This window comes from Psammomys obesus, unplaced genomic scaffold (genome assembly GCF_907164565.1).
Source record: "Psammomys obesus unplaced genomic scaffold, mPsaObe1.curated_primary_1811, whole genome shotgun sequence".
Taxonomy (NCBI): domain Eukaryota; kingdom Metazoa; phylum Chordata; class Mammalia; order Rodentia; family Muridae; genus Psammomys; species Psammomys obesus.
In genome coordinates, this window is record NW_026591816.1 from 7,594,609 (window position 1) to 7,620,786 (window position 26,178).

Genomic DNA, 26,178 nt, shown 5'->3' on the forward strand with positions numbered 1-26,178 from the left:
TAGTCCAATCAAAAAAGGAAACCAAAAACAAATTAATTTTTTTTGATGCCTCGTTTTGTTTGTTTTGTAGTGCTGAGGCTCGAAGTGAGAGCCTAGTACCTAACATGCCTTCCCACTGAGATACACTCTCAACTCTACGACTACATTAAGAATAATGTAATCCCTGTGCAGCTCTGACTGTCCTGGAACTCACTCTGTAGACCAGGTTGACGCTGAATTCACCTGCCTCTGCCTCCCGAGTGCTGGGATTACAGGTGTGTGCCACCAAGCCCGGCTCAATGACTACATTTTAAAATGTTGTTTATGACTATAAAACCTAGACAACGCACAATATTCCTGCACTTACGCCGAAATCTTTCAGAAGTTTGAGGACATGCTGTCAGTAATTTTACCAAAACAAACAAAAACCCAAAATTGTCACATGCCGGGCATTGGTGGCGCAAGCCAGCACTTGGGAGGCAGAGGGAAGCGGATCCAATGAGTTCAAGGCCAGCAAGGTCTACAGAGGTTCAAGGTCTACAGAGCAAGCCCAAGACAGCCAGAGATACACAGAGAAACCCTGTTTCGAAACAAACAAACAAACAAACAAACAAACAGGCAGACAGACAGACAAAAGACCCAAAAAACTGTCATGTCAGGAACCTTATTCGTAAAGAAAGAGGTACCATCGGCTTGCCTGTAATAAAAACACCGATGTAAAAAGGAAAGAAGAACTAGGAGGAACTCGAGACAGTTCCGACGGAAATACAGTCCAGGAGGCCCCGCCCATTCATATTTCTATTGGGTGGCCTCGCCATCAATCTCCCTTGTAAATAAACCGGGGACGGAAGCAGGTCGGGTAAAAGGGAGGGATTTTCCTGTTGAGGCTGCCAGGGTTGGGGTTGTTAAGAGGTGTGGCTCCTAGGGGCCGGGAGGCGGGAGCGCGCGAAGCCCCGCCTGCTCCCCTGGAGTGTGGGGACGGGTCTTGCAGCTGATTGGCTGTTGGCGCTGCCTGTTCGGGGACAGTTGCAGAGGAGGGGCTGGCGAGGAGGAGGTGGTGTGAGGCAACCATGGCGGGAGGAATCAAAGTGGCTGTGCGGTCGGCGGTTGGTCCCGGGCCCCGGACGGGGGCCAGGGGCTGTGGCGCCGCGTGGCTGCTCCTTGTCGTCTCCGGCTGCGTGGTCTCCGTCGCAGGTAGCACTAGGGCAGCAGCTGCCCAAGGCCGCGCGCGAGGGCGTTATTTTTGGAAAAGTGGGTTCATCCCAAGGGTGCGGCCCGTTACTCGGGAGGGATGCCGAGGGAGGCGCTTCAGGGGTCAGTGGTCGCCCCGGGGCTGGTCCCGGAGAGCCGGAGTCCGGAGCCTTCAGCGGTCTCGGGAAGGGAGACCTGTGCTTGGTGGGAAACGCTGCAGGGTTGCGAGGTGCTGCTGGGTTCCCTGAATTTCTTGGTTAAAACGGAGGAGGTCTGGGGACCACTTCGCCCTGAAATAAGCCATGAGAAAGGAAACGCTGCACTCATTCAGTTTACAAAAAAAAAACACACCAGGAATACGTTCGCCCCACTGGTAACAGGGTTTCTCTGTGTAGCCCTGACTGTGCTGGAACTTGCTCTGTAGACCAGGCTGGCCTTGAACTCACGGAGGTCTACCTGCGTCTGCCTTCTGAGTGCCAGGATTAAAGGCGTGTGCCACCACTCCTCCCTAACAGCCCTGGAATCACTATAGTTCAGTTGCCCAGAAAAGGTAGAAGAGCCATCAGCTTTGACCAGTATGTCATTTTTCCAGCACATTCATTTTGTACCTGCTGCTGGGTAAAGACGGAGGAAGTCTGGGGACCATTTCTCTCTGAAGTATGTCATATTTCAGGCATAAATATATGCTTGAAAGAATGAGTAAACTTAGGAAAGATATCCTACTCAAAGCTGATGGCTCTTCTCTCTTTTCTGGCCAACTGAACAACCCACTTTCGACTGGGTAAAAAACTTATTTTGTGCTCCAGTCTAGAAAAATTAAAAAGTTTTGAAAGAAACTGGTTTTTTTAAACCCCTTGCTTAACAGTGGATAGGAAAGTAAGCAATGATTGCAAACTTCCACTGGAGGGAGTAGCAACCCCAGAGAAAGAAGACAGTCAGATAAACACAGTTCTGAACTCATATAAGCCCCTTTCCGTTCCACTATTTAGCAAGTATTAATACAGTTTGGTATAAGGCAGGCAAAACCCTTGCAGTTTATTGCATGTGTGTGTGTGTGTAAATCTTGTGTTTGAGCACTTTCAGGAGGAGTCGTGCACTTGTGTGTATGTGTAGGACAAAGGTTGGTATCTGGTGTCAGTTTCAGTCCCTGTCTATCCTATTTTTGAGACAGGTTCCCCTAGTGGACCTAGAACTAGAGAGTTGGCTAGACTGCGGGCCAGCCATCTCCCTGGATCCTGTCTCTGCATTGGGATCATCGTACATGCCACTCTGCCTGGCTTTTGAGTGCTGGACACCTGTACTCAGGTCCCTGTGTCTGAAAAGCAGACACTTTACATACTGATACCATCTCCCCAGCTCCAGATTTTATATTTGACGGTGTGTATGCCCTTTATTCATGGCTTGCTGTACTGTTTAATTTTTTGAGTCAGGATTTCATATCCCAGGTTGCCCCCTTGTATCAGAGACTTTCAGTTTTTCATCCCACTGTCTCTACCTCCCATATGCTGGGATTAGAAGCTTGTGCATCTATATGCCACCATACCTAGCTCTAAATTTGTAAGAAAATTATTTTTTGATGGTGCTAGAAATCAAATCTAGGACTTTATACACACATCCCAGCACTGTTAATCTGTCACTGTTACTTATAAGGACTTTTATATAATTGTAAAGTAAAATTTAGAGCTTTGTTTTCCCCTCCTTATTTTTTTTATTTTTTATTTATTTTTTGTTTTTTTCAAGACAGGGTTTCCTTGGCTGTCCTGGTCTTGCTTTTTAGACCAGGCTGGCCTCGAACTCACAGAGATCCACCTCTCTGCCTCCCCTAGGGCATGTACCACCACACTAGCCTTAAACTTTTTTTTATTGGGGCTGGAGAGATGGCTCAGAGGTTAAGAGCACTGCTTGCTCTACCAGAGGTCCTGAGTTCCTAGTAACCACATGGTGGTACACAGCCATCTATTATGAGATCTGGTATCTTCTTCTGGCCTGCAGGCAGAACACTGTATACATAATAAAATAAATTAATCTTTAAAAAAAATAAAAAGAAAAAAATTTTATTGGATTTATTTATGTGTGAGTATTTTGCCTGCATATAGTTGCACCACATGTGTGCTTGGTGCCTAGAAGGTCAGCAGAGGGTGTCAGATTCCCTGGAACTAGAGTTAAAGGTAGACAGATGGTTTTGGGAATGAACTGGGATCCTTTGCAAGTGCGCCTAACCACTGAACCATTGCTCCAGTGCTGGCCCCCTTTATAAAAAAAGTTTTATTTTTATATTTGTTTTTATTTTATTTTACATTTATTTTATATATGGTCATTTATATGTGTTTCATTATTTGGATTTTTACTTAAGGTATTTCCAGGCCAGTGAGATGGTTCTGGGGTTAAACAAGAATTACCACACAAATCTAGTGACCTGAGTTGAGTCCAGGAAACCTGTCATTGGAGGAGATAAATGACTCCCTAAAGTTGTCCTCTTATCTCTGCATGTAGGCCAGGATATGCACACACATACACAATGATAATAAGATAAAAAGAGATCTGTAAAGCTGAATTGATACTTTTTTTTATTTTGGAGGATAAGTCTTAAATATTTTTATTTTACTAATATTTTTAGTGGAGCTGAGAGTTTAACCTTGGTCCTCAAACATGCAATATTAGAGCTCTACCATTGAACTGCAGTTTTAGATTTATTTATATATCTCTCTTTTTCTTTCTTTCTCTTTCTCTTTCTTTTCCCTTTCTCTTCTCTTCTCTTCTCTTCTCTTCTCTTCTCTTCTCTTCTCTTCTCTTCTCTCTCTCTCACTCATTTTTTTGAGACAGTTTCTGTGTAGCCCTTGCTGTCCTGGATTCAATGTGTAGACAGAGAACCACCTGCCTCTGCCTCCTTGAGCACTGGGATTAAAGGTGTGCACTACCACGCCTAGTTTATTTATTTATTTTTCAAACAGATCTTGCTAGGTGGCCCTGCCTCTTTATTTTTAATTTATAATTTTCATTGGTGTTTGGTGTGCCAGATGAGGATCTGGATGGATTCCATTTTTCAAATAGTTATTTGTCCCAGCATGTAATTTAATAATCCTTCACAAAACCTGCTGATTAAAGGTGCTAGGTCTTAGAATGCTTTTATTAAATTTGTTGTTTGACAAATTCATACATGTGCGTAGCCTGCTCTGATCACTGCTACCCACCCAGCCAGCCCTTAGCTCTGCTCAGCCCATGCTCCTCCCTGCAGGGTCCTTTTCTACATTCCTATTTTTTTTTTTTTTTTTAAACTCAGTTACTCACTGAGTTTAACTAGGGCCATCTGTGTGGTCACAGATGGCAGTTTTGGGCCCAGCTGAATGGCTCGGGGCATAAGGTGCCAAGCCTGAGGACCTGAGTTTGACCCCTGGGACTTGCATGGCAGGAGAGAACCAGTTCCTTTAGTCATTCTCTGACTTACTCCACACATGCTGTGGTACCTGTGCGCCTGCACACATGCACACATGGACCACTGTGGCATGTGCTTGCAGGGACACATACAACACTAAACCTAAAAATATGTAATCTTCGAAATGAAAGACCCCCGGAGGGTATCTTTGTCTGAGAGACCCCCTCTCAAGGAACAACGAGGCCATTTGGATGTAAACAGCAAGAGGCTTTTATTTTGATACACGGGTACCCGGGGCAGTAGAGTCATTCGGAGGACCTGCTGCGCCCCCCTGGGTGGAAAGCTGGGGTTTTTATAGGGTTTTAGAGCAGAAGCGTGGGTACAGAAGCGAGAAGCATGGTTATAGGGGGCTGATTGGTATATTTACATGAGACCACGATTTATGTCAAAGTTTGGCAGGGACACCAGGATTTTAGGAACTGGGTGGTCGAAACAGTCATGATGACCCCCTTAACTTGGCCCGCCACCTGTTGTTTTCCTTAGGACCCTTATCTTAACTGGAACAGTCTCACAGATATCCATGAGGGTGATTAACACAAACTGTTTTTAGTTTGACTGGGGCAGCCTGACCGCAGATATCCCAAGTGGGTAACACAGCTGGGTTTTTTAGTAATTTTTCAGTTTCCCATCTAGCCTACAGAGTTTTACAAAACAGTGGTGTCCCACAAAATGGCGTTAGCTATGTTTAACTTAGGGTGAGACAGGGGTCTTTCAGAAAGATGCTAGTTGTAAAAGAGTCTTTTTAGTTTGAACAGGTTTACTTCTGAACAGAAAGGAGTAGAGGGCATTTAAGAATTAGAAAGCGGTGCTGGAGGCTTTGCTTAGCAGTTAAGAGTGTTTTCCTGAATGTTTGCTCAACTTTTTTTTCCTTGCTCTACTTTTTTTTTGTTTTGTTTTTGTTCCTCCCTCCCTCCCTCCCTCCCTCCCTCCCTCCCTCCCTCCGTTCCTTCCTTCCTTCCCTTCCTTCCTTCCCTTTTCTGTGTAGCCCTGGCTGTCCTGGAATTCCCTTTGTAGACCAGGCTGGCATCAAATTTGCAGAGTTCCACCTGCCTCTGTCTCCCTAGTGCTGAGATTAAGATGCATACCACTGTCACCTGGCTAAAAAACAAACTAGGTTTTAAAGGATGTTAATTGTGGAGCTCTTTCTTTAAAAATGTAAATTAAAAAATTATTTTTAAATTTCCACTTTATTTGGAGAAAGAATACAGCTTTGCCATGAGTACTGCCTCTGGTTCTTGAGTGCTGAAATTACGGTGTATGTCACCATGCCAAACCATCCTCAGTGAATCCGTAAATACATTATTTCCAAGTTTTACATAATATGAGATAGGATTTGCTGTGTAGCTCAAGCTGGTTTCAAACTCACTGTGACATAGGCTGTCCAAGTGCTTATGATGAACTTCCTTTCTCGAGAAACTGTCAGTTTCTCAGGAGCTGGGATGACAACTGAGCACTACCATGCTCAACATAAATGGCATTGTGCATGCGTGCGCGTGCCTGTATACATGTATGTGTGGAGGCCAGAAGCTGATGTCAAGTGTCTTCAATCTCTCTGCACCTTAGTTTTTGAGATAAATTTCTCATTGAATATGGAGCTCACCAAATTGGCTAGACTGGCTAGCCAGTAAATCCCAAGGATACTCTTGTCTCTGCCTCTAGAGCATGGAATTGCAGTTGTACACCACCATGGCTGGCTTTTTCCACACGGGCTCCGGGTCTTCATGCTTGCACGGAAAGCACTTTATAGACTTGGCTATCCTCTCTAGCCTGCTCTTTGCTCTTCCGAAGGAAACAATGTCTTGATCTGTATTTCTAAGTAAGTATTTTTCTATTTATGGGTATGTGTATATTTTACATATGAACTTGTCAGGGAGATAAACATCAATAAAGTTTTAAGCTTGCTTTTTCTTTAATTTACATTTATGGGAGTGCCATATGTGTGTAGGGTTCCACAGAGGCCACAAGAAGATGGTGGATCCCCTGGGGCTAGAGTTACAAGCGGGTGTGAGCTGCCCCACATGGCTGCTAGGAATTGAACTCAAATCTTCTGGTAGGAGCAACAAGCACTCTTAAACACTGAGTCATCTTTCCAGCCACTCAATGGGATTTTTTTTTAAGGGATTTATTTCCAGCCACTCAGTGGAATTTATTTTTTATAGTATTCTGCCTGTGTGTATGCTTGCAGGCCAGAAGAGGGCACCAGTTGCTGGGAATTGAACACAGGACATCTGGAAGAGTAGCCAGTGCTCTCAACCTCTGAGCCATCTTGCCAGCCTCCAGGTTGCTCTTTTTAGCCCACTGAGTTAATTTTCCTTATGGTATTTTCAAACAAGAAAATAATTTCTTCTCTTTCCATCTCCCCCCTGTTTCTTTGTACTCTCTATTTTAGCCTTTCTGTTTTGATGTCATATGCGAGACCTGCTTTTTCAAAATAGAGTTTTAATTTATATATGCTATTTGGTGGATTTTAGTATTTTTCACAGTGTTGTGCCAGTATTGTGACTGTCTAATTACAGAATATTTTAGTCAATCCAAAATGAAACTCTGTAAACCTTATCAGTCAGTCCCTAGTTTCCTATCTTCTCTCCATCCCTGGCATCTGCTAATCTATTTCCTGTCACTGCATTTGCTCCTTCCAGATGTTTTATGAATCCATCCTAAGTGTACATTGCCATTTTCTTCTTATGGCTTTTTTTTTCTTTTGCTTCTTTCGTATTTTCAAAATTCATCCATTTTGTAGCATATTTCTTTTAAAAAGCTTGTTGTTGTATTTTATTTATATGGATACTCTGTTTCCATGTCTATGCACCCTGTGCATGCCTAGTGCCCAAAGATGCCAGAAGAGGGCACTTGATTTCCTGGAACTGGGCTTACAGATGGTTGTGTGCTATTGGTTGTGTGGATGCTGGAAACTGAAACCAAGTCTTGTGGAATAGCAGCCTATGCTTGTAACCACTTCACCTTGTAGCTAGCTCTAATACTTCATTTTCTTTTAGAGCTAAGTAATAGTCCATTGTGTGGATATACATATTTTGTTTATCTACTCATTAGTAGAACAGCATTTTGGGTGTTTTTCACTCTTTGGTGGTTATACTGCTATGACAGGTTTTATACAGATTCAAGTGCATGTGTTTGTGTGAACATGTTTTCAGTTTTCTGGAATTGTACAAGGAACTATTAAAGTATTATTTTATTCTCCAGAAAAACAACCAAAAAGCAGTTGTATCATTTTACATTTATGTCACCAGTATATGGGGTCCTAGTTTCTCCATATTCCCAGCCAACCTAATGCTACTGAATTTCTTAAAAAAGAATTTAAAATGTATCCATCTTGTGTGTGTGTGTGCTGGTGTGTGCAATGTGTGTGGACAGGACAGTTTGCAGCCTGTCCCGGGGATCAAGCTCAGGTATTAGACCAGCAAGACAATCAATCACTCACTCTTACCTGCTGAGCCAAATCTCTGGCCCTAAGCCTTATGTGTGTGTGGGGTGGGGTGGGGTGGGGGTGGGATCTCACTATGTAGCTGTATGGAACTCAGCTGGCCTCCAACTCACAGGTCCACTTTCTACCTTCTGAATGCTGTGATTAAAGGCACCTGTGCCTGGCACCCAAGCATTTTTTTGGCTGTAGCCATTCTAGGAGGTATGAAGTAGTATTTCATTGTGTCTTTGGTTTCTATTTCTCTAATGATTTGAGCCTCCTTTTCATGTACCTCTATGTGTTTTCTTTGGAGAAAGGTCAATTTACATCTTTTATGTATTTAAAGACCTGGGTTGGCCTGGGGTGGTATCATATTGACTGTAATCCCAGTTCTTGGGAGGTAGAGGCATTCAGGGTCATCTGCAGCTGCACAGTGAGTTTGAGGCCAGTGTAGACCAAATGAGGCCGGCTCAAAAAAGGGGGGGGGGGGACAAAAGAAGGGAGTTATTGTAATGGTTGTATATCTGTCCAGCTGTTTCATTGTGAGATGCATGGTTGAAGATGTGCCCTCCTGTTTCCTGGGGTAGTCTTCTCTTGTTCTTTGTGATCTTTGCATTAGAAAAGTTTTGCTTTCTGTAAAGTTTTATGCATGCATATGTATGTGTGGGTGCCTGTGTGAGTGTATGTGCAGCCTAGAGGGCCACCTCAGGTGTCATCCTTAGTGACATTGCCCATCTCTTTTGAGTTAGGGTCTCTCATGGGCCTGGAACTCACCAGTTAGGTTAGGCTGGCTGGCCAGGGTGCCTCTGGGACCCTCCTGTTCAGACTTCCCTGAGCTGAGATTATGGTGCATACACTGATATATTTACGTGGGTTCTGGGATGTAGCTCCTCCATGAGTTTACTCCACCTCTCCCCTTGCCCTCTCCTTTCTTCTTTTCTGGTGCTGGTAGGAAGCAATGGTTTCCTCAGTCTGCTTCTTGGCTTCCATATCTTTTAGGATCCTATCAAAGAAGCCACTGTCTAATCCAAGGCCATGGAGAATTACAGCTTTGTTTTCTATGTTTTGCTGTGACTTAGGCTTCTGGCTAAATATTACTTTAGTCTGGGCCCAGTGGCATCTTTCAGACGGACAGTGCCTGCCTGTAAAGTAAGCCCTGGGTTGGATCCTCATCAATGAAAAGAAACATTAGTCTTAGTTTCACTTTAAAATCGTTTTGACTGGAAGGATTGCTTGGTGGGTACAGGTGCTTATCTATCAAGTCGAAGAACCTGAATTCAGTCCCTAAGACTCATGTGGTGGCACAAGAGAAATGACTCTGAAAGTTGTCCTCTGCCTCCACACTTTCGCTGTGCCAGGCTCCCCACCCCCCACCAAAGTAAATAAAACCTAATAAGGAAATTACTTTTAAAAAGTATGTTAGCTTCATGAGCATTTTTGCTTTTTGTTTTGTTTGGTTTACTTTTGAGACAAGGTTTCTCTGTGTAGCTCTGGCTGTCCTGATACTCACTCTGTAGATCATACTGGCTTCAAACTCAGAGATCCTCCTGCTTTTGCCTCTTGAGTGTTGGAATTAGAGGCATGCACCACCATGCAGATCATTAATGCTTTTTTGTGTGGATAATTTTTGACTTGGATTTGGATCAAGATTTTTTTTCTTATTTAAATCCATTTACCTTATACTAAAAAAACCACACTGATAATTATATTTCTTAATTAACAACTAACAAGAAATAATAAATAATTGATATTTTATGATTGTTTAGTAGGTTTTTTGCACAGGGTTTTGAAGATGGCTTAGATGTGAGTTCCTGCTGTCAAGCATGATTATCGGAGTTTGATACCTGGGGCTACTACCATGGTGGAAGGAAAGAATCAAGTTGTCCTCTGATCCTCAGTTGTATACTTTAGATACACACTCATACCTCCCTCATCCCCACAAAAAATAAATGTAAAAACAAAATATTTTTAAAAATGTTCTGCATAATATAGAAATTCAATGAAGAAATAGTTAGAATAGAGGCTCTGGGTTTAATCTCTAATACTACAAAGGAAAAAGTTACTTAACTGTTGAAGAAGGGAAGATGTCAGAGAGTGGTTTCTCTTAAATTTTTAGTTACTAAGAATGAACACAAGTTGAGGCAGAGTCTTCTGTTTGAGTCAGAGGAGTGATGGATAATCACTGGCTGTTAAAGCAGCTGGAGCGAGACAGCTGCCTTGCAGTCCTTTAGTATCCACTCAGTGGGCTCTTGAGAAACCCCAGCAAAACTTCCAGTTCCACCCTTCTGAGAAAAGGGGCATGGAGGAAACAAGTGGTGGGTTACTGTAGCTTACTTTAATTACCTGTTGTCAGACAGGAAGAGTGTGGTGAAGGTGGAAGTTGGACTTGGATGTGAGTGTCACCGACTCCTGACTAGCTGTATGACCCTGGGAATTTTCCTTGGGTGTCAGTTTCCTTGGCATTAGTTTCCTTGGGCATGAGTATATAAAATAGAGATTATGAAAATGCCTACTACACAGCATTGTTTAGGAGGGTTAAGTGAAGCAGACAGCAGTCTGTTCAGAAAAGTAGTTCTTACAGGGCAAGAGAGATGGCTCAGTAGCCAAGAGTACTGGCTGCTCTCGCAGAGGACCCAGGTTTGGTTCCCAGGGCCTCTGGGCACTGTACTCACATAATGAGCAGACACACACACACACACACACACACACGTAAAACATACATCCACATAAAGTAAAGTTTAAAAAGTAGCTTTTATTCATTCTGTGTTAGTGTAGTGTTAACTATTTGTAATAGTTAGACAATTAAATGTTGAGGTTGTAGCTCAGTGATAGGGTATGTGTTTAGCATGTTTGATATCCTGTAGTCAGTCCTAAACAGGTACACATGTGAGAGCGAGTGTGTGCACACATGCAAGTTGGACAGAGATAATCTGCCTTATTTTGTCTCCTGTTTCAGGTTTTTGTCTTTTTGTTTTTTTCTGATTCATATTTTAAGCCCAAGTTTAAGTAGTTGTTTTAATTCTTTTTATAAAATGAGTTATAGTTGTAAGCTTGTTCTGTTATGTTATACTTAATTCTTGTTTCTTGTTTCTTTTTCTTTTTTTCATAAAGCTGGAATTAATGTAAATGTGGTCATGCTTCAGGAGTCCCAAGTTGATAAAAATTCCAGTCAACAATTCTGTTATAAAAATGTACTTATCCCAAAGTGGCATGATATATGGACACGGATACAGGTAATGGGAAGCCCCTCCCCCAGGGTGTCTCAGCTCCCTCTACCAGCTTAGGGTACTATGATTCTGAGGTGAACTTCCTTCCTGTAGTCTGCATGCTCATGCCCCCTTTGAAATGTCTTGTGCCTTCTTTGGGCTGGAATCTGGTGTGCATGTCAGCATGTAAACTCTTTTCTTGTGCTTCCCATTCTATTTTGATTCTGTGAGAGAAGTTTCCTCTGGGTAGAATGACTTTGGGCTCTTTTATTTCATAACACTGCTAAGTCACCCAGCAAGCAAGTCTTTGGGAGTGATAGTGATTGAACAAAATTGGCCTTTTGAAGATGCTGCTATAAATGTGGACACTGATGAGGGTGTTTGCTGTTCACATCAACAACATGAGAGCTGGGGCTGTGAGCTTTTTAAAATTCCTTTTTCATTTTCTGATAGAAAATTCGTACTGTATCTGGGGCACATTATAACCAACATTTATCCATAATCAGTGATTTGTAATAATGCACTGAACTTCCCAGCCAGTCATTATGGGAAACATTTTCAGTTTTCTGGGTTGTGTATGACTGGCAATTTTCTTAATATTCCAGGTCTTTGCTTTGTATGATCTCATAAATAGCTGTATTGATAACCCTTTCTGCTTGGAAACTCCCTCCCCCCTCCTGGCTTAATAGTAGATTCAGACCATGTTAACAAGAAATTGTAGCAGCTGCCTCTATCAGAGCAGTATCATTTGCCAAATTATGTTTTGCTGCTGCATCTGTGCATTTCTGGTAAGCTTTGTGGGAAACTGGCACATGGCGCATTAGCTGTGTAAGGGTTTTAAAAATTATGTTTATGAAAATTTCCTACTTTTTCATTCTAATCTCATTTATGTTACAGATCCGGGTAAATAGTTCCAAATTGGTCCGAGTCACCCAGGTGGACAGTGAGGAGAAGCTGAAGGAGCTAGAGCAGTTTAGTATCTGGAACCTTTTTTCTTCTTTTTTAAAAGAGAAGTTGAATGACACCTATGTTAACGTGGGTCTGTACAGCACAAAAACCTGCCTCAAAGTTGAGATTATAGAGAAGGACACCAAATACAGTGTCATAGTGACCCGGAGTAAGTCTCACCTCTGTTTTCTGGTGGATTCTCTAGTGAGATGGGACAAAGCTTTGGAGGGTAAAATTAGTAAGACAGGGAAGTCAGACCAGGATTGTGCAGTTTTTTTATTATAATCTAGACTATATCACGGCCCTTGACAGCTTAGGGAGTCTCCACCCCACCTAAAACTTTTAAGGTAGCATTAAAAGTCTCCCTCAGTAACTCGTTGCCTAGAATTGGGCAGGCCCTAAGTTGATATGGTCAGTGCTACTGGAGGCAGTCAGTTGTATTCATGCCTTCTGGAGACTTCTTGACAAAGGTAGTTGTGCTGCTATGTTCAGGCCTGTATTTGAAGACAGGAAAGCTGAACAGTAAAATCAGTAACTCACAAAAGAGTACTTGTGGAGTCATAATTAAAGATGAAGACCCCTGTAGTTTAAAGCTTATTGACTGGTCCTTGGAGAAGATTTTTCTTTTGGACATAAAAGCCACGGGATGATCTGGTGTGCCACCAAGGGGCCTGCTTGGGCTTCCTGGTCCTGAGTGAGATATGTTTGGCAGATAGACTTTTTCAGCACAGGGCTGTATAGTGAAGCAAAGTCAGAGGTGTGGTTGGGCAAGAAGAATGCTAGGTAGAGGACATAAGGACTACATCCAAAGTTCTAGGCCTATCTCTGAAATTCCCTGAAACCAAAATGCAGAGACTCCTTTTTGAGCAACTGTGTGAAGCTATGATGGTATCATGTCTAATTTAGTTCAGCATTTAAAAAAAAAAATCCTAGTAGAGGAAGCCAAAATAGAAATAAGATATTCAAGAGAATACACATTAGACAGAAACCTAATTATGTTTGGTGCCCAGGATTTGTGTGGTATCTACACTGCTATTTAGTTGGCTGTTTGCTTTACTTTAGCTGAACAATAATATCAATGTTACCTTTTATAATAACTTTAACTGAGTCTTCTTCTTTTAAGCAAACATTTTATTTATTTCAGGATTTGACCCCAAACTCTTTCTTGTTTTCCTCCTTGGACTTATGCTATTTTTTTGCGGAGACTTGTTGAGCAGGTAGGTGTAAACTTGACAAAACTTATATCATAAGAATTTTAAGTACTGCTAGTTCCTCTTCTGGGATCTATGCTTTTTTGCTTTGTTTGTTTTTTTGAGACAGGGTTTTTCTGTGTAGCCTTGGCTGTCCTGGACTTGCTTTGTAGGCCAGGCTGGCCTCGAACTTGCTGATATGATAGGTGTGTACCACCATGCCCAGCTTGCTTGGATGTTTTTAAGACTTATTTATTTATTTATTTTGTTTGTTTGTTTGAGACAGGATCTTACTATGTAGTGCTAGCTGGCCTAGAACTCATTATGTAGGCCAGATTGGCCACAAACTCCATCTGCCTCTGCCTCCCAAGTGATGGGATTAAAGGTGTGGCCACCATATCCAGTATTTTTTTAATGTGTATCTGTATGTCTCTGTCCATGTGCATGTGGTGCCTGCAGAAGCCAAAAGAGGACATCGGGTCCCCTGGACCTGGAGTTATAGGGAGTTGTGAGCTGTCTGTCATGGGTGCTGAGGACAGAACTCAGTTCCTTTGGAAGAGCAACAAGGAGGTGAAACAGCCAAGTCATCTTTCTGGTCCTGCTGGAATATTTTAAAAATAGATTTTTTTTTCTCACTGATTTGAATATGATTGTTGATTAATGTGCTTTCTTATTAGATAGTTCCATCATTAGTTTAATTTGAGTTACCTAGTACTAGACAGTTGACTACCAAGTTAGAAGTAATGTTCCTGTAGAGGTTTATTTATTTGTTTGTTTGTTTTTTATTGGTTTTTCAAGACAAGGTTTCTCTGTATAATAGTGCTGGCTGTTCTGGCTTCACACAGGTGGCCTTGAACTCAGAGATCTGCCTTCTCTGCCTCTTGAGTGCTGGGATTAAGGTGTGTACCACCATGCCCAGCATTAGTGTAGGGATTTATACAGTGAATTTGCTACCAAATTATACGTTGATGAGTTTCATGCTGTTTAGATATAAGGAGACAACCATCAGTTCATTTCCTTTTTTTAGAAACCTACTAGCATGATAGGCAAAACTGACATGCACTAGTATAAAGGCCCAATCTTGAGATGAAATTCTTACCTGATACTGCTGAAGCAACCAAGAACCTGAGACCAGATAAGTCATAGGCCTAGGGAAAACCTACTACAATTATTCTGCTAAAAGAACATAGCAGGAAAATGACTCCTAATGACAAAGTGCTGATCAGTGCCTCACTCAACCTTATCAGAGAAGCTGCTTCTTGCAGCATATGGTAATTAATACAGAGACCAACACAGAAAAGTGAAAGACTTTGGGCTCATCCTTAGGTAGGCTGTCTCTATCTAGTCCCTCCCTTCCCTCAAGGGTCAGGGGTGTATGTAGAAGAAGAGGTGCAATTGTAAGAGCCAGAGGTAGTGAATGACACACCAATGAACTCAGAGACTATGGCTATATTAACAAGTCACACACAAGTGCAAACCAGTCAAAATCACAGCATGAAGAAGGGGGAATAGGCGCAAAGTTCCACCTTTAACTAGGAAACCATTTGCAGGGGCTGGCGAGATGGCTTAGCACTTAAGAGCACTGACTGCTCTTCCAGAGGACCCGAGTTCAATTCCCAGCACCCACATAGCAGCTCACAACTGTCTGTAATTCCTGTTCTAGGGGACCTGACATTCTCACATGCAGTCAAATACCAATGTACATAAAATAAAACTAAAGAAATTTTTAAAAAGGAAACTATTTGCAATTGATTTCTGCTGGAAAGGGAAAATTGCTTTCTTCAAGGGAGGGTTGTGGGTCCATCAGCCACACTCCAGGGCAGTTTTCACACCCAGGAGTAATTGGCCAACACAAAATGGACTCCATGGGTTGGTTGGTTGTTGTTATGTATATGTATGACATTGAGTTTCCCTAGGATTGTTTTTACAACATGGATGAAGGTTTACAGCCACAGGTTGCACCACTGAAACCATATTTCCCTCTCCTATAACCCAGTAAATAACTGTACAAGTTCTTGGTGGGTTGTGGGGGTGCAGTGGCTCATGAGAGGTCGGGGAATCTCTGAGTTTGAGGCCATCCAGATGTGCATGAGTTCCAGGACAGCAAGGACTACATAAAACTGCCTCAAAAAACAACTATAAAAATAAGTGCAGTATGTATGTCATGCCTGGCACTTAGGTTCCCACCACTCTTCTCCTCCTTTCAGCTCTTGCACTCTTTGACCCCCCCCTTCCATAATGTTCCTAAGCCTTAGAGGGGCTCATACAGTTACCCCATTCAAAAGTCATTTATTCTTGGTGCTTTGACCAGTTATGAATCTCTGCAGTCATCCCTGACCACTGCGAAAAGAACCTTGTCAGAGCAGAGGAGGTGATTTGATGGGCATGCTGTGTTCCTTTAGCAAAAGAAGAGCAGTAGCTCTCTACTTGGGTCCATAGGTTTCCCAGCCATGGGCTTTTGATGGGATTGCTCACCAGATAGGAATTCTCTCCTGTGCAATGGCATCCTAAAGTGACTGGTTACTCTTGAAGAAGATTCCAGTGGGCTTCTGCAGTGTGCTCGTCTTGTGTGGCCTGTCAGAACTGCTGCACATGGGGTCCACAGCTGAGTGAGTCTGTTACTGAGAGTTCTCCCCCAGCATCCTGCATAGTCCATTCTGGCGCTGTGAAGCCACCCAGCAGGAAGCAAGCTCCAGTCAGCTCTGGCTTGATTTCTATGCTCTGTGTCTATTCCATGCTGGGATTTGGAGAGCATGGACATGGGAGCGAGATTTGAGAGGTTCTCACTGATACTACCTTCTTAATGTATCAGCTGCACATTGGTCTACATTTCTGCAGCCTTGAATAGGGTGGATCCTCCTCTAAGCTTGACAGTTTAACTAGAGCAGCTGTGATTTCATCAGTGCTCTGTATAACTTATGCTGTTACATAGTCAAGAAGAATATTCTCTCTGCAGGAGTCAGATTTTCTACTATTCCACTGGGATGAGCGTGGGGATCGTGGCCTCTCTGTTAATCATCATTTTTATGCTCTCCAAGTTTATGCCCAAGGTAAGTAGTCAGATTCCTTCTAGTGTTTAGCTTAGAAAGCTGGAGGGTAGCATTGTCTTCTTGGGTAGTCTTAGGACACTGAACGTTTGCATTGATAGCTGCTGAGTCAGCATCCATCCTGTTTTTTTTTTTTTTTTAATTCTGAAAAGCACTTATATGATAATACTAAAAGCCCGATTACATACAGACTCTTTATTTAGAATCGTGTGCTCGGTGGGAACTGAGAGCTGCTCTCTGTTTCTAATTGCGCAGTTAGGCTTTGAGTTACTTAGCATCTATCTGCCTGGTGCTCCTTGCGGCTGAACCTTTTAGGTAGAAAGCACATGTTTTTTAAGAGATATGTTTTTATGCATTTTGAGTAGGTAGAGTTGTAAGAAAAATTGTCCCATTTTCTTCTCTTATAAAAGCCTTGTAACTTTTGCTTTCATTTCTACTTTGTCTAGAGAAGTCCCATTTATGTCATCCTGGTAGGAGGCTGGTCCTTTTCTCTGTACCTCATTCAGTTAGTTTTTAAGAATTTACAAGAGATATGGAGGTGCTATTGGCATTATCTTCTAAGTAAGTATTATTGGCTTGGCTTTCCTTTGTGACTATAGATTGTTTGGTTATTTGACTGTGAGAAGATGTTGCCTGCTAACAAGGAGTTGGTAGCTAATACCATTTGATTAACTTGTAGAAATTACAATTTTCTACTTATTTCTGATACCACTGTCTCCTTAACATCTTTTGAACTCATGTGCTGTTGATAAAGATGAAGCTTTAATTTGCTGGTGTTTATTTTTATAATATGCAAAATTTAAAAACTTACATTGGCTTTATTAATGTTAATTTAAATATGCTTTGGGACCTTAAGATAGCAAACTGCAATGAATCTTGTATACAGTAGTAATCCTTTGGTCACACAGGTAGAATTCAGTTTATTATCTGAGAACATTAATATGCATATTTATATTTTGGGATTAACATGGACTTTTAGAAATGTCTAACATGTAGCTTTTGAAAGTGATTTAGTTTCAGTAGCACACCAGGTCTTCAGCCTCAGCACTGGGAAAGCAGAGGCAGGTACACACCATGCCTTCAGCCTCAGCACTTGGAAAGCAGAGGGCAGCTAGGGCTACAAAAAGAAACCCTGTCTCGAAAAACAACCACCACTACAAAACTAAATAACCCAAACCAACAACAACAGATTTAGTAGTAATTCTATGTATGTGTGGGTGTGTGCACTTGGATGCTGGTCCTGTAGAGTCAGCTCCACTGGAGCTGGAGTTAAAAAGTGGTTATGAGCGGCCCATGTGGTTGCTTGGAACTGAACTTGGGTACTCTGGGAGAGTCCTGAGTACTCTTAACCTATGAGCCATCTCTTCAACCCCTTTGTTAATTGAGGTAAATAAGTTTCTGACAAAAAGAATAAGAATGATACATGTATGTATGTATGTAAAAAACAGTGAATAAAACTTATTTCCTGAGAATTCAAAATAGGTAAATAATTGAGTACAGATGTTGTCTAATTTTGCGGTTCAGTAGATGCCATCTAGTGAAGTTACCACTGTTTTCTATACACAGTGGTTGAAAAGGGACGTCTTCTGATACTTCTTACAGGCTACATCCTCACAGTTGGATTCATGAGTTTTGCAGTGTGCTACAAGTATGGGCCCTTGGAGAATGAACGGAGTATCAACCTGCTGACCTGGACGTTGCAGCTGATGGGCCTGGGTTTCATGTATTCCAGCATCCAGATGCCACATATTGCCTTTGCTCTTATCATCGTTGCACTGTGTACTAAGAACCTGGAGTACCCTATTCACTGGCTGTACATCACCTACAGGTGACTAAAAGGCAGTGTGGCTTGTGTTGATGTGAGACATGGGATTCACTTTGCAGCAAAAGGATATAGAGCTTTTCTTGGGAACCTTTGTAAGTGAGGAATCACTGCTGTTTCCACCCTTGTTCCTTTTTCAGTTGAGTATATTCCTTTTTTTCTTTCTTTGATTCGTTCGTTCTTTCTTTTTCTTTCTTTTTTATAAAATAAAAGCATCTAGTAAAGTGTCATGTGTTCCTGCTACCACTGGGTGGTGCAAATTATATGAGGGTTTGTTTGTACCACAGGCCTCAGGTTCCAATTTCAGGTCATTTCATACCAATTGTCAGATTGCTCCAAAAATCGTAATCTTATTTTAAGATGTAATTCACACATGTTATTCTTGCAAAAGTAAATAAGGAATGGTCCTGGATTCTGAGGTTGTCAGTGGCTATTCCCTTGCAGATAATCAAAACAGTACCGTCAGTCTGGGGAACTTGAGTCACGAACCACGACATTATAACATCATTTTGTTGTTGTTTTTCCACTTATTGGAAAATAAATATTTTGTTGGTCATTTATTAGAAAATAAGTGAGTTTGACTACTCTGGTTTTTCACTTATAGTTGGGTATGTCAGGAGTACACTCTAATGAAAGGTGTCCATGGAAGAAAGGTGGGGTAGTGACTCTAATGCTTAGTCTGTCTGCTGTGTGGTTGCTCTCCTGAAACAAGTGGAGTAAGGAAGGGCTTGGATATGATTAATGACTCATGATGTTATTTTGCTGAGCACAGAAGGATGTGCAAGGCAGCAGAAAAGCCTGTCCCCCCTCGCCTCCTGACAGAAGAAGAATATCGGATACAAGGAGAGGTAGAGACCCAAAAGGCTTTACAGGAGCTCCGAGAGTTTTGTAACAGTCCAGAGTGCTCTGCCTGGAAGACCATATCTCGAATTCAGTCTCCAAAAAGGTAAACTCTTGGCCTGATAAGCCAAGTATTTATGGACAGTTAATGACCTTGAGTTCTGACAGAGATCATACTTGCAGATAAATGTGTTATATTTTGCCCCTTGATTACTGCTTACCTAGGAGTAGTCAAGAGCAAGTTACCTGTGTCATTGTGTCAATTTCCTGTTTCCCCATGGCAGTTACCTCGTTTTGATTATACCATTAACTTATGAAGACTGTAGTTCCATGTTTAAGTGAGGTCCTTGAAAGTTTGACATGGCTGTCTGAGTTTGCCCTCTCCTCTTTTTGGTTGGGAATAGTTGTACCAAAGAATCTGTGAAGTTTCAATTTGGAATCATGATAACATAAAGTTTATAGGGCCATAAGTGCAAAGAACTGTAATACTTTCATCCTCTCTTATCAGGAATACGATGACTCAAGGAACCTTAGCACTTCATAACTGAAAAGGACAGGGTGGTAATTGTCAGGCAGGACGAGAGTGCCAGGGATGTTGGCCTCTGATCCCATTCCTGTTTCCTGCCTAGTTCTTGCTTCAGTGTATCTGTCTGCCAAAGTAAGGGTAGTAATTGCAGTCAGATGCAGTATAATTTGAACTGCAAGCATGCGGAGCCTTTCAGACAGTTCTTACTTTGGAAGTTGTTTGGGAAGGACAGGCAGCTTCCTGATGAGCATCCCTCTCTTTTGCAGATTCGCCGACTTTGTGGAAGGTTCTTTTCACCTCACGCCAAATGAAGTTTCTGTTCACGAGCAGGAGTATGGATTAGGGAGCATAATTGCCCAGGATGAGGAGCTGTCCTCAGAGGAGGAGAGCTCAGAGTACCCTACTCTCACACAGAACAGCTTCCTGACTTAGATGGCAGCCGGTTATTTTGTGTAGATGGACATGGTGCCTTGATGATCTATGTTGTAAGTGCTATGCAGTTCTCCCAGGCCTTTGTAACAGCCTGGAGAGGGCACAGGGGCCCTACTCAATGAGCGGCTGAGTGGGCTACCCTCCTGCAGGACTTCTGGTGGTCTCCAAGGGATCCCTGAGGAAGACTGGAGGATAGTGAGTGCTGTGGTAGCTTGCTTCCGGCAATTGAGTGCTTGCTGTACTTTCTGTGCCTGAAGAGGTTGGTTGGCCATGGCCAGCATGACATGGTAGCTCCTGTTTGAAAGTTCACTGACTTCTGGCAACGTTGTCACTGACAAACCCTCAAAAATGAATATTAAGTGCAGTGATGGGTTCAGACAGAGGCTGCACCTTCTAAAGAGAGTCTGAGCCATTTTTAATTCTGCTTCTATTTCAGTGGATCCTTATAACAATCCTTGATTTAGCTATTGAAGAAAAAAGATTGTTGCCTGTCTTGTTCTTTTAAGCACATGTATTTTTTTTAATGCAACAAATCCGTGTTCTAGAACCAATAAGTTCTCCAGAGTACAAAACCCCACTGACCCCAGATATCTATTGGTATAGATATTCCATGAGAACCCCTAGAGCTGTTGTTGTTGATCCTTGGATTCTCACGACTCTGAAATTCTGAGCTTGCTCCATTTAGAAATGTTTGCTGGCCCTTCTGTAGGTTCGGCTTCCCAAGCTTCTTATTTTGTTAACATTGGCACTTCTCTCCTGGCATTTCTCACCACTCATTTCTCCCACTCAGGAAGGATCTGCTCCTTATTTGTGGAGTATATACAGTTCAGAAGTTGATTCATTTTCCTCTTTGCCTCCTTCTTTACTCTTTCCCTTTTCTTTTCTAACACTGGATTCCCTTTGCATCTAACAGTTTTGTTTTTACTTTTCCTTTCTGGCTCTGGGTCTTGCTGTGTCTTAGTCTGGTCCTTTAACTCAGCCTTTCTGTGCTAGAATTTTATGCCTATGCTGCTGTACCAACCTTCTTTTTTTTCTTCTTTTTCATTTTTTTGAGACATGGTTTCTCTGTGTAGCCCTGACTGTCCTGGAACTTACCTAGTAGACCAGGCTGTCCTCAAATTCAGAGACGTTATTCCCCTGCTTCTGCTTCCCAAGTGCTGGGACTAAAGGTGTGTGCCACCACTGGCTGGCATGCCAAATTTCTTGTGTTGTTTCACACACACACACACACATATGTATATTCCCTTTGCTTTCCTCCATTATAACTGGGTAGAGAAGTCTTGTTTACCGCCCCTCACCCCCCCAGCCAGATGACATATCTTTTGAGTTACTACACAATCGAGAAACTGCACCAGGGCTGAAGATGTAGATCAGTGGTAGGACATTATTGGGTCAGCACGAGAGGCCCTGATTGGATCATTAGCACCACAACAAAACAAAACCAATCTTACCTCCTTGTCCCTTGTCATCTTTTATATGCCTGTTCTGCCCATTTAGCCTTTGTTAGCACCTGCATGCTCCCAGATCTATTAGGTTTCTTTTTATATGATTTTAGTTATGTAGCTGTCACACTTTCCATGGCAGAGACTAGACTCTGAGGTGTGCTTCCTGTCTCTGATGTTCATTCAGCTGTCTGCATTAGATGCGATCCCCCAGAATTTACTATACTTACAGTTCCATTTCTGTAGAGATACAATGCCTCTTGCTGCAGTGATGTTAGCTTCAGAATACTTTGCCATTGCAGATACCTGTAGGAGCTGGCAATATCATTTATGAGGAAGCAGACTCTCAAGGTTCTGCCGTTTGCTTGGTTCTTTCATTGTGATCTTCACCATCACATTGGAAGAAGTGTGTAGCTTTTAATTCCTTCAGCCAGGGAGGTAGGTGCTTGCTCACGTGGGTGTACAGCCTCAGATTCACTGTCTTAGGATCATTGATGAGGAAGGTGGTATTTTCAGGACGCTCATACGGCGTCTTCAGACCTGCTGTCAGCATGTCATTTTGAAAGATCCTGGGCTCTACTGCTAGCATCCAAAATGTCAGCTGAGACACTGCTCCAGGTGGCCAGTTAGGTATTTCAACCAATGTTCCCCATAGCCTTAAATTGTCCTAAAGTGACAACTACCTCAGTTGTTAGAAAGTAATAAGGAGAAATGGAAAAATGAGCATTATTTGAGCAGATGCTATAGGTTAAAGCTGTAGAATACAATAGTAAGGAACATTTTTGTCTTTGTGAATTATGAATATGGTAAAAATTTGTCCCTTTTCAAAGAGCTGTCAAAGCATTTGAAGGGTGGGGACACAGCTCAGGTTTAGTGCTTGTCGCACAGGCACAGGGCTGGGTTCACTCCTGGCATCACAGAAACAAAGCCCATTGCTAACAACAAAGGCCTCCAGAATGCACTATTTTGGAGCCTTCTCTTTAGAAATTACATGTATTACCTAATATATTTTAATGTGAAAAAGAATTCAGCTGTATAAGTGGTGTTAGTTCTTGGGAGACCTTGGTGCCTTTCCCCAGATCACTCCTCCAAATGGAGGAGGCGTCTGACTTATATTTTTATTTTAATTATAAATCACTGTGAATGATTTCTCTCTTCTGTGTGGTTAACTCCCTGTGAAATATAGATTTCATTTCAAGGCCATTTTTAAAACTGTATTTGAATTTGGGGTGAGTAAAGCAAGCTCATCTTCTTACCCGCCCCCTGGTAGTTGGAGAACTGAGTGCTGTGATCGCTGCTCTCAGGCATGAAGGACGGGGCCTCTTTTGAATGCTGTGTATCCTTGACCTGGCTGCCTGTGCGGCTCTGCTGGGTGTTTCTGAGCCTCTGTGTGCCCCGATACTGCTTGACTCAGCTCAGTCTCATCCCTTAGGCTTGTCTCACCTGTGATTGAAGGGGGGAACTGGAGTGAGCTGGACACTGGAGCCCTGTCTTTTGCCGTGTCAGCGTCTTGCTCAGCAACCATCAAGCCCTAAATTGGTTCCAGGGCTCAGGGTCTCATCAGTATTGGAAATCGATTGCATCTAATTGGTCTGACCAGAGTTTATGGAACATGTTTCCCTTTGCTGGGAACACAAGAGGCAACTGGCATAAAACTTGACAGTTCTCTTTCCTCATGAGAACACAGTGACCAAAGCCAAGAAAAAGTGAGCAGCTTTGATAAGAGCTAGTTTTGTTGTTGTTGTTGTTGTTGCTTCATGCCTAAAATTCCATTACCAAATCCAAGGAAATTTTTCTGGCTAGCTTTTAGGCCAACTTGACACAAGGTGGGGTTATATGCAATAAAGGAATCTTAATCAAGAAAATGCCTCCTATGATTGGTCTATAGGCAAGTCTGTTGAACATTTTTTTGGTTTATGATTTATGTGGTCCACCCTGCCCATTGTGAGTGGTGCTATGCCTGGGCAGGTAGTTCTGGGTTTCATAAGAAAGCAAGCTGAGCAAACTATGGCTAGCAAGCCAATAAGCAGCATACCTCCATGGATTCTGTTTCAGTTCCTGCCTCCAGTTTACTGCCTACCTTTCTTGTACTGACTTCCCTCAGTGATGGAAGTACTGTAAGCTGAAATAAACCCTTTCTTCCTCAAAAAAAGAAAAAAAAAAAAAAGAGCTAGTTCCCCACCCACATTCTTACGTCAACAGTGGTGCTTTGCTGGTGATAGTTTTTTGAGTCCCACTGTTGCCCTCTAAGCATATAACCTCCCATCCTAGGGCATAGCCCGCTATTAATCAGCTGTACTTCCTTTAGCTTACTCTACTTGGTGTGGGTTACCCAAGTCAGCCAGAGAATCCTCACAGGCCTGGATACCCATGAAGGGTTTGGGCATGGGTTGCATAATTGTCCTTACTATTTCTAGGGGGAAAAAAAAGATGAGCTGAGATGGACTCCCGTGTTAACATGGTCCCTAGCGGTGTCCTGATAACTCTTATGAACTGAATGGTAAAAGTTGAAGTATGAGTACAGAAAACTAAGTGCCCTTCTAGTAGTCCTCTTTCTCAGGTCTAGCATATTGTCTATATTTGAATGCTAAGAATTTTTTCTGAACGCAAGGGAGGACAGTGGGGCAGATTTACTGAGCTTTTTGCCTTAGCTAGGCACTGAAACCAAAGGGTAAACACACAGAGGAGCCGATGCACACAACAAGTATGCCTAATTCCTTTGCTTGTATTCACATAGCAGAAAGTATTTCTTTGGGGAGAACTTTGGCAATTTTTGTGGTGTCTTAGTGAGGTAACTATGGATTCTGTTGCTGTTGCAGTCCCTGTGGTTACTACCTTGAAAAGGTGCTTTGAAAGTCCGGCATGATAGTGTGTGCCTGAACTTGGAAGGTTGAAGTGACAGGATCACTTGAGTCTGCACTTTTGAAATTGGCAGGGGCAACAATGGAGACCCAGTCTCAAAACAGGAAGGCAAAGTGTTAGGTGCCTTACATGGCAGGACCTAGAAGCCATGGGGACTAAACAAAGCATGTGAATGTCACTGTTAGTCCTTTAACCTCAGCAGGGACAGACATGGTCATGGAGATCACACAACTGTGTCATTTTTCTTTTATACTTTTTTTTTTCGGGGCCTGGTATTGTTTAGACAGGGTACCACTATATAGCCCAGGCTAGCCTCGAACTCATGGCAGCCTTGTCTTGGCCGCTGAGTTGCTGGGATTGCAGGCGTGAGCCACCATGCCTAGCTTCCTCTTTCATGCTCTTGGTGATAACTTGAAAATGGTGAAGTCACTTGTTTGAACTTGTGGGCAGTGTGAGCATCACTGTTGATTTGAACTTGTGGGCAGCGTGAGCATCACTGTCAGGACAGATTGCCCCTGATGTGAACCTTAGAGCCTATCAACTTGCAGTGGCAACAGTTTCCATGCCTATAGGATTGATACTGAAATAACAGGGCTAAGAAACTACTAGGTAAGTTTTAGCCTGTGGGTAATGCCTTAGTGTTATTTAGATAAAATAGTTGTCATTAATACGTAATAAATGTTAAGGAATGTAAGAAAAACTGATGTTGTGTATTTTTTTTAATTTTTATTATGGCTTGTAAATAATCCTAATTTTAATAAAGTTTTATATACTTTGTACATAGTCATCTTTTAAAATTAAAATATTTTAATTTTTTGTGTATGTGCTTTCGTGTGTGAATGTGCTTATGCTGTGACACACATGTGGGCATCAAAGGACAACTTGTGTGACTTTGTTTTATCTTTTTACCATGTGGATTCCAGGGATCAAATTCAGGTCATCAGGCTTGGCAGCAGGCGCTCTTACCCACTGAGTCTCTTAAAGAATGTTCATTTTTGTTTGACTCACATACTTTCAGATAATTGATAATTAATTACATCAGTTTCATATGTATTTCCTTTTTCCTTCTTAACCACACCTCCCCATCCTGAGAATATTTTGGGTTACTGTTTTGGATCCTAGGAGGTTTGAGGCAGTGTCTCATATAGCCCAGGTTGACTTTGCACTCCTTATTTTCCTATCCCAACCTCTGGAGTGCTGAGATGACAGGCATGAGCCACCACACCAAGTGTATTAAATTATAACATCTTTAAAAAGTGGCTGTGTCTGGGAGGCTTGTTGAGTGAATTGGTGTGATCAGATGGCTGCCCTCAACTATCAGAAACTAGTACCAAAGGATTGGAGTTGTCTTTTCATCTTCTTTCCATATTCTTCAGAATGTAAGTTACACAGACAGTAAAGTTCCTCTTTTAAGTGTATAGTTGGGCTTTGTTTGGCACAGTCAGTTGTCTAAACACCACCACATCATGATGAGGCCGCATCTCACCAAGTTCCTTTACAACCATTGTATGGAATAGAAAATAGATCAGAGACGAAGGGGTAATTACAGGAGTGAGCTAATAGCCAGACTGCTTCCGCGGAGTCTGGAAAGCAAATCCCAGCAGCTGCCTTGGATATGTGTTTGATACATTGTAACCTTAGAGTGACCCACTTGTTATTCCCCCCACCCAGGTCTTTCCTAGTGTTTGCTTTGTAGAGGGTGGGTCCGGGTCTCACTATACAGCACTGGCTGGCCTGGAGCTTCCTATATAGTTGACTAAACTGGCTTCAAACTCAGAGGGATCCCCCTGCCTCTGCCTCCCTAGTGCCAGGATTAAATGTGTGTGCCATCATGTGTGC

General features: G+C 42.4%; 1 protein-coding gene across 1 annotated transcript; it reads left to right on the plus strand.

Annotated features, from left to right (window-relative positions):
* Positions 1 to 1,028: 1,028 nt before the first annotated feature.
* Positions 1,029 to 25,072, plus strand: Nemp1 (nuclear envelope integral membrane protein 1). Its single transcript, XM_055612102.1, has 9 exons — positions 1,029 to 1,173; positions 11,136 to 11,257; positions 12,128 to 12,347; positions 13,323 to 13,395; positions 16,325 to 16,418; positions 16,862 to 16,976; positions 18,018 to 18,243; positions 19,010 to 19,183; positions 19,870 to 25,072. Exons 1-9 carry the CDS (start codon positions 1,050 to 1,052, stop codon positions 20,033 to 20,035), a joined length of 1,314 nt encoding a protein of 437 aa, XP_055468077.1. The 5' UTR covers positions 1,029 to 1,049; the 3' UTR covers positions 20,036 to 25,072.
* The last annotated feature ends 1,106 nt before the right edge of the window (positions 25,073 to 26,178 follow it).

Excerpts from the sequence above, each read along its gene's own strand:
- Nemp1 (XM_055612102.1), top strand. The coding sequence starts at position 1,050 with ATGGCGGGAGGAATCAAAGTGGCTGTGCGGTCGGCGGTTGGTCCCGGG. Across the intron at positions 11,258-12,127 it reads ATATATGGACACGGATACAG|ATCCGGGTAAATAGTTCCAA; the intron begins GTAATGGGAAGC and ends TTTATGTTACAG. Across the intron at positions 16,977-18,017 it reads CTATTGGCATTATCTTCTAA|GCTACATCCTCACAGTTGGA; the intron begins GTAAGTATTATT and ends TACTTCTTACAG.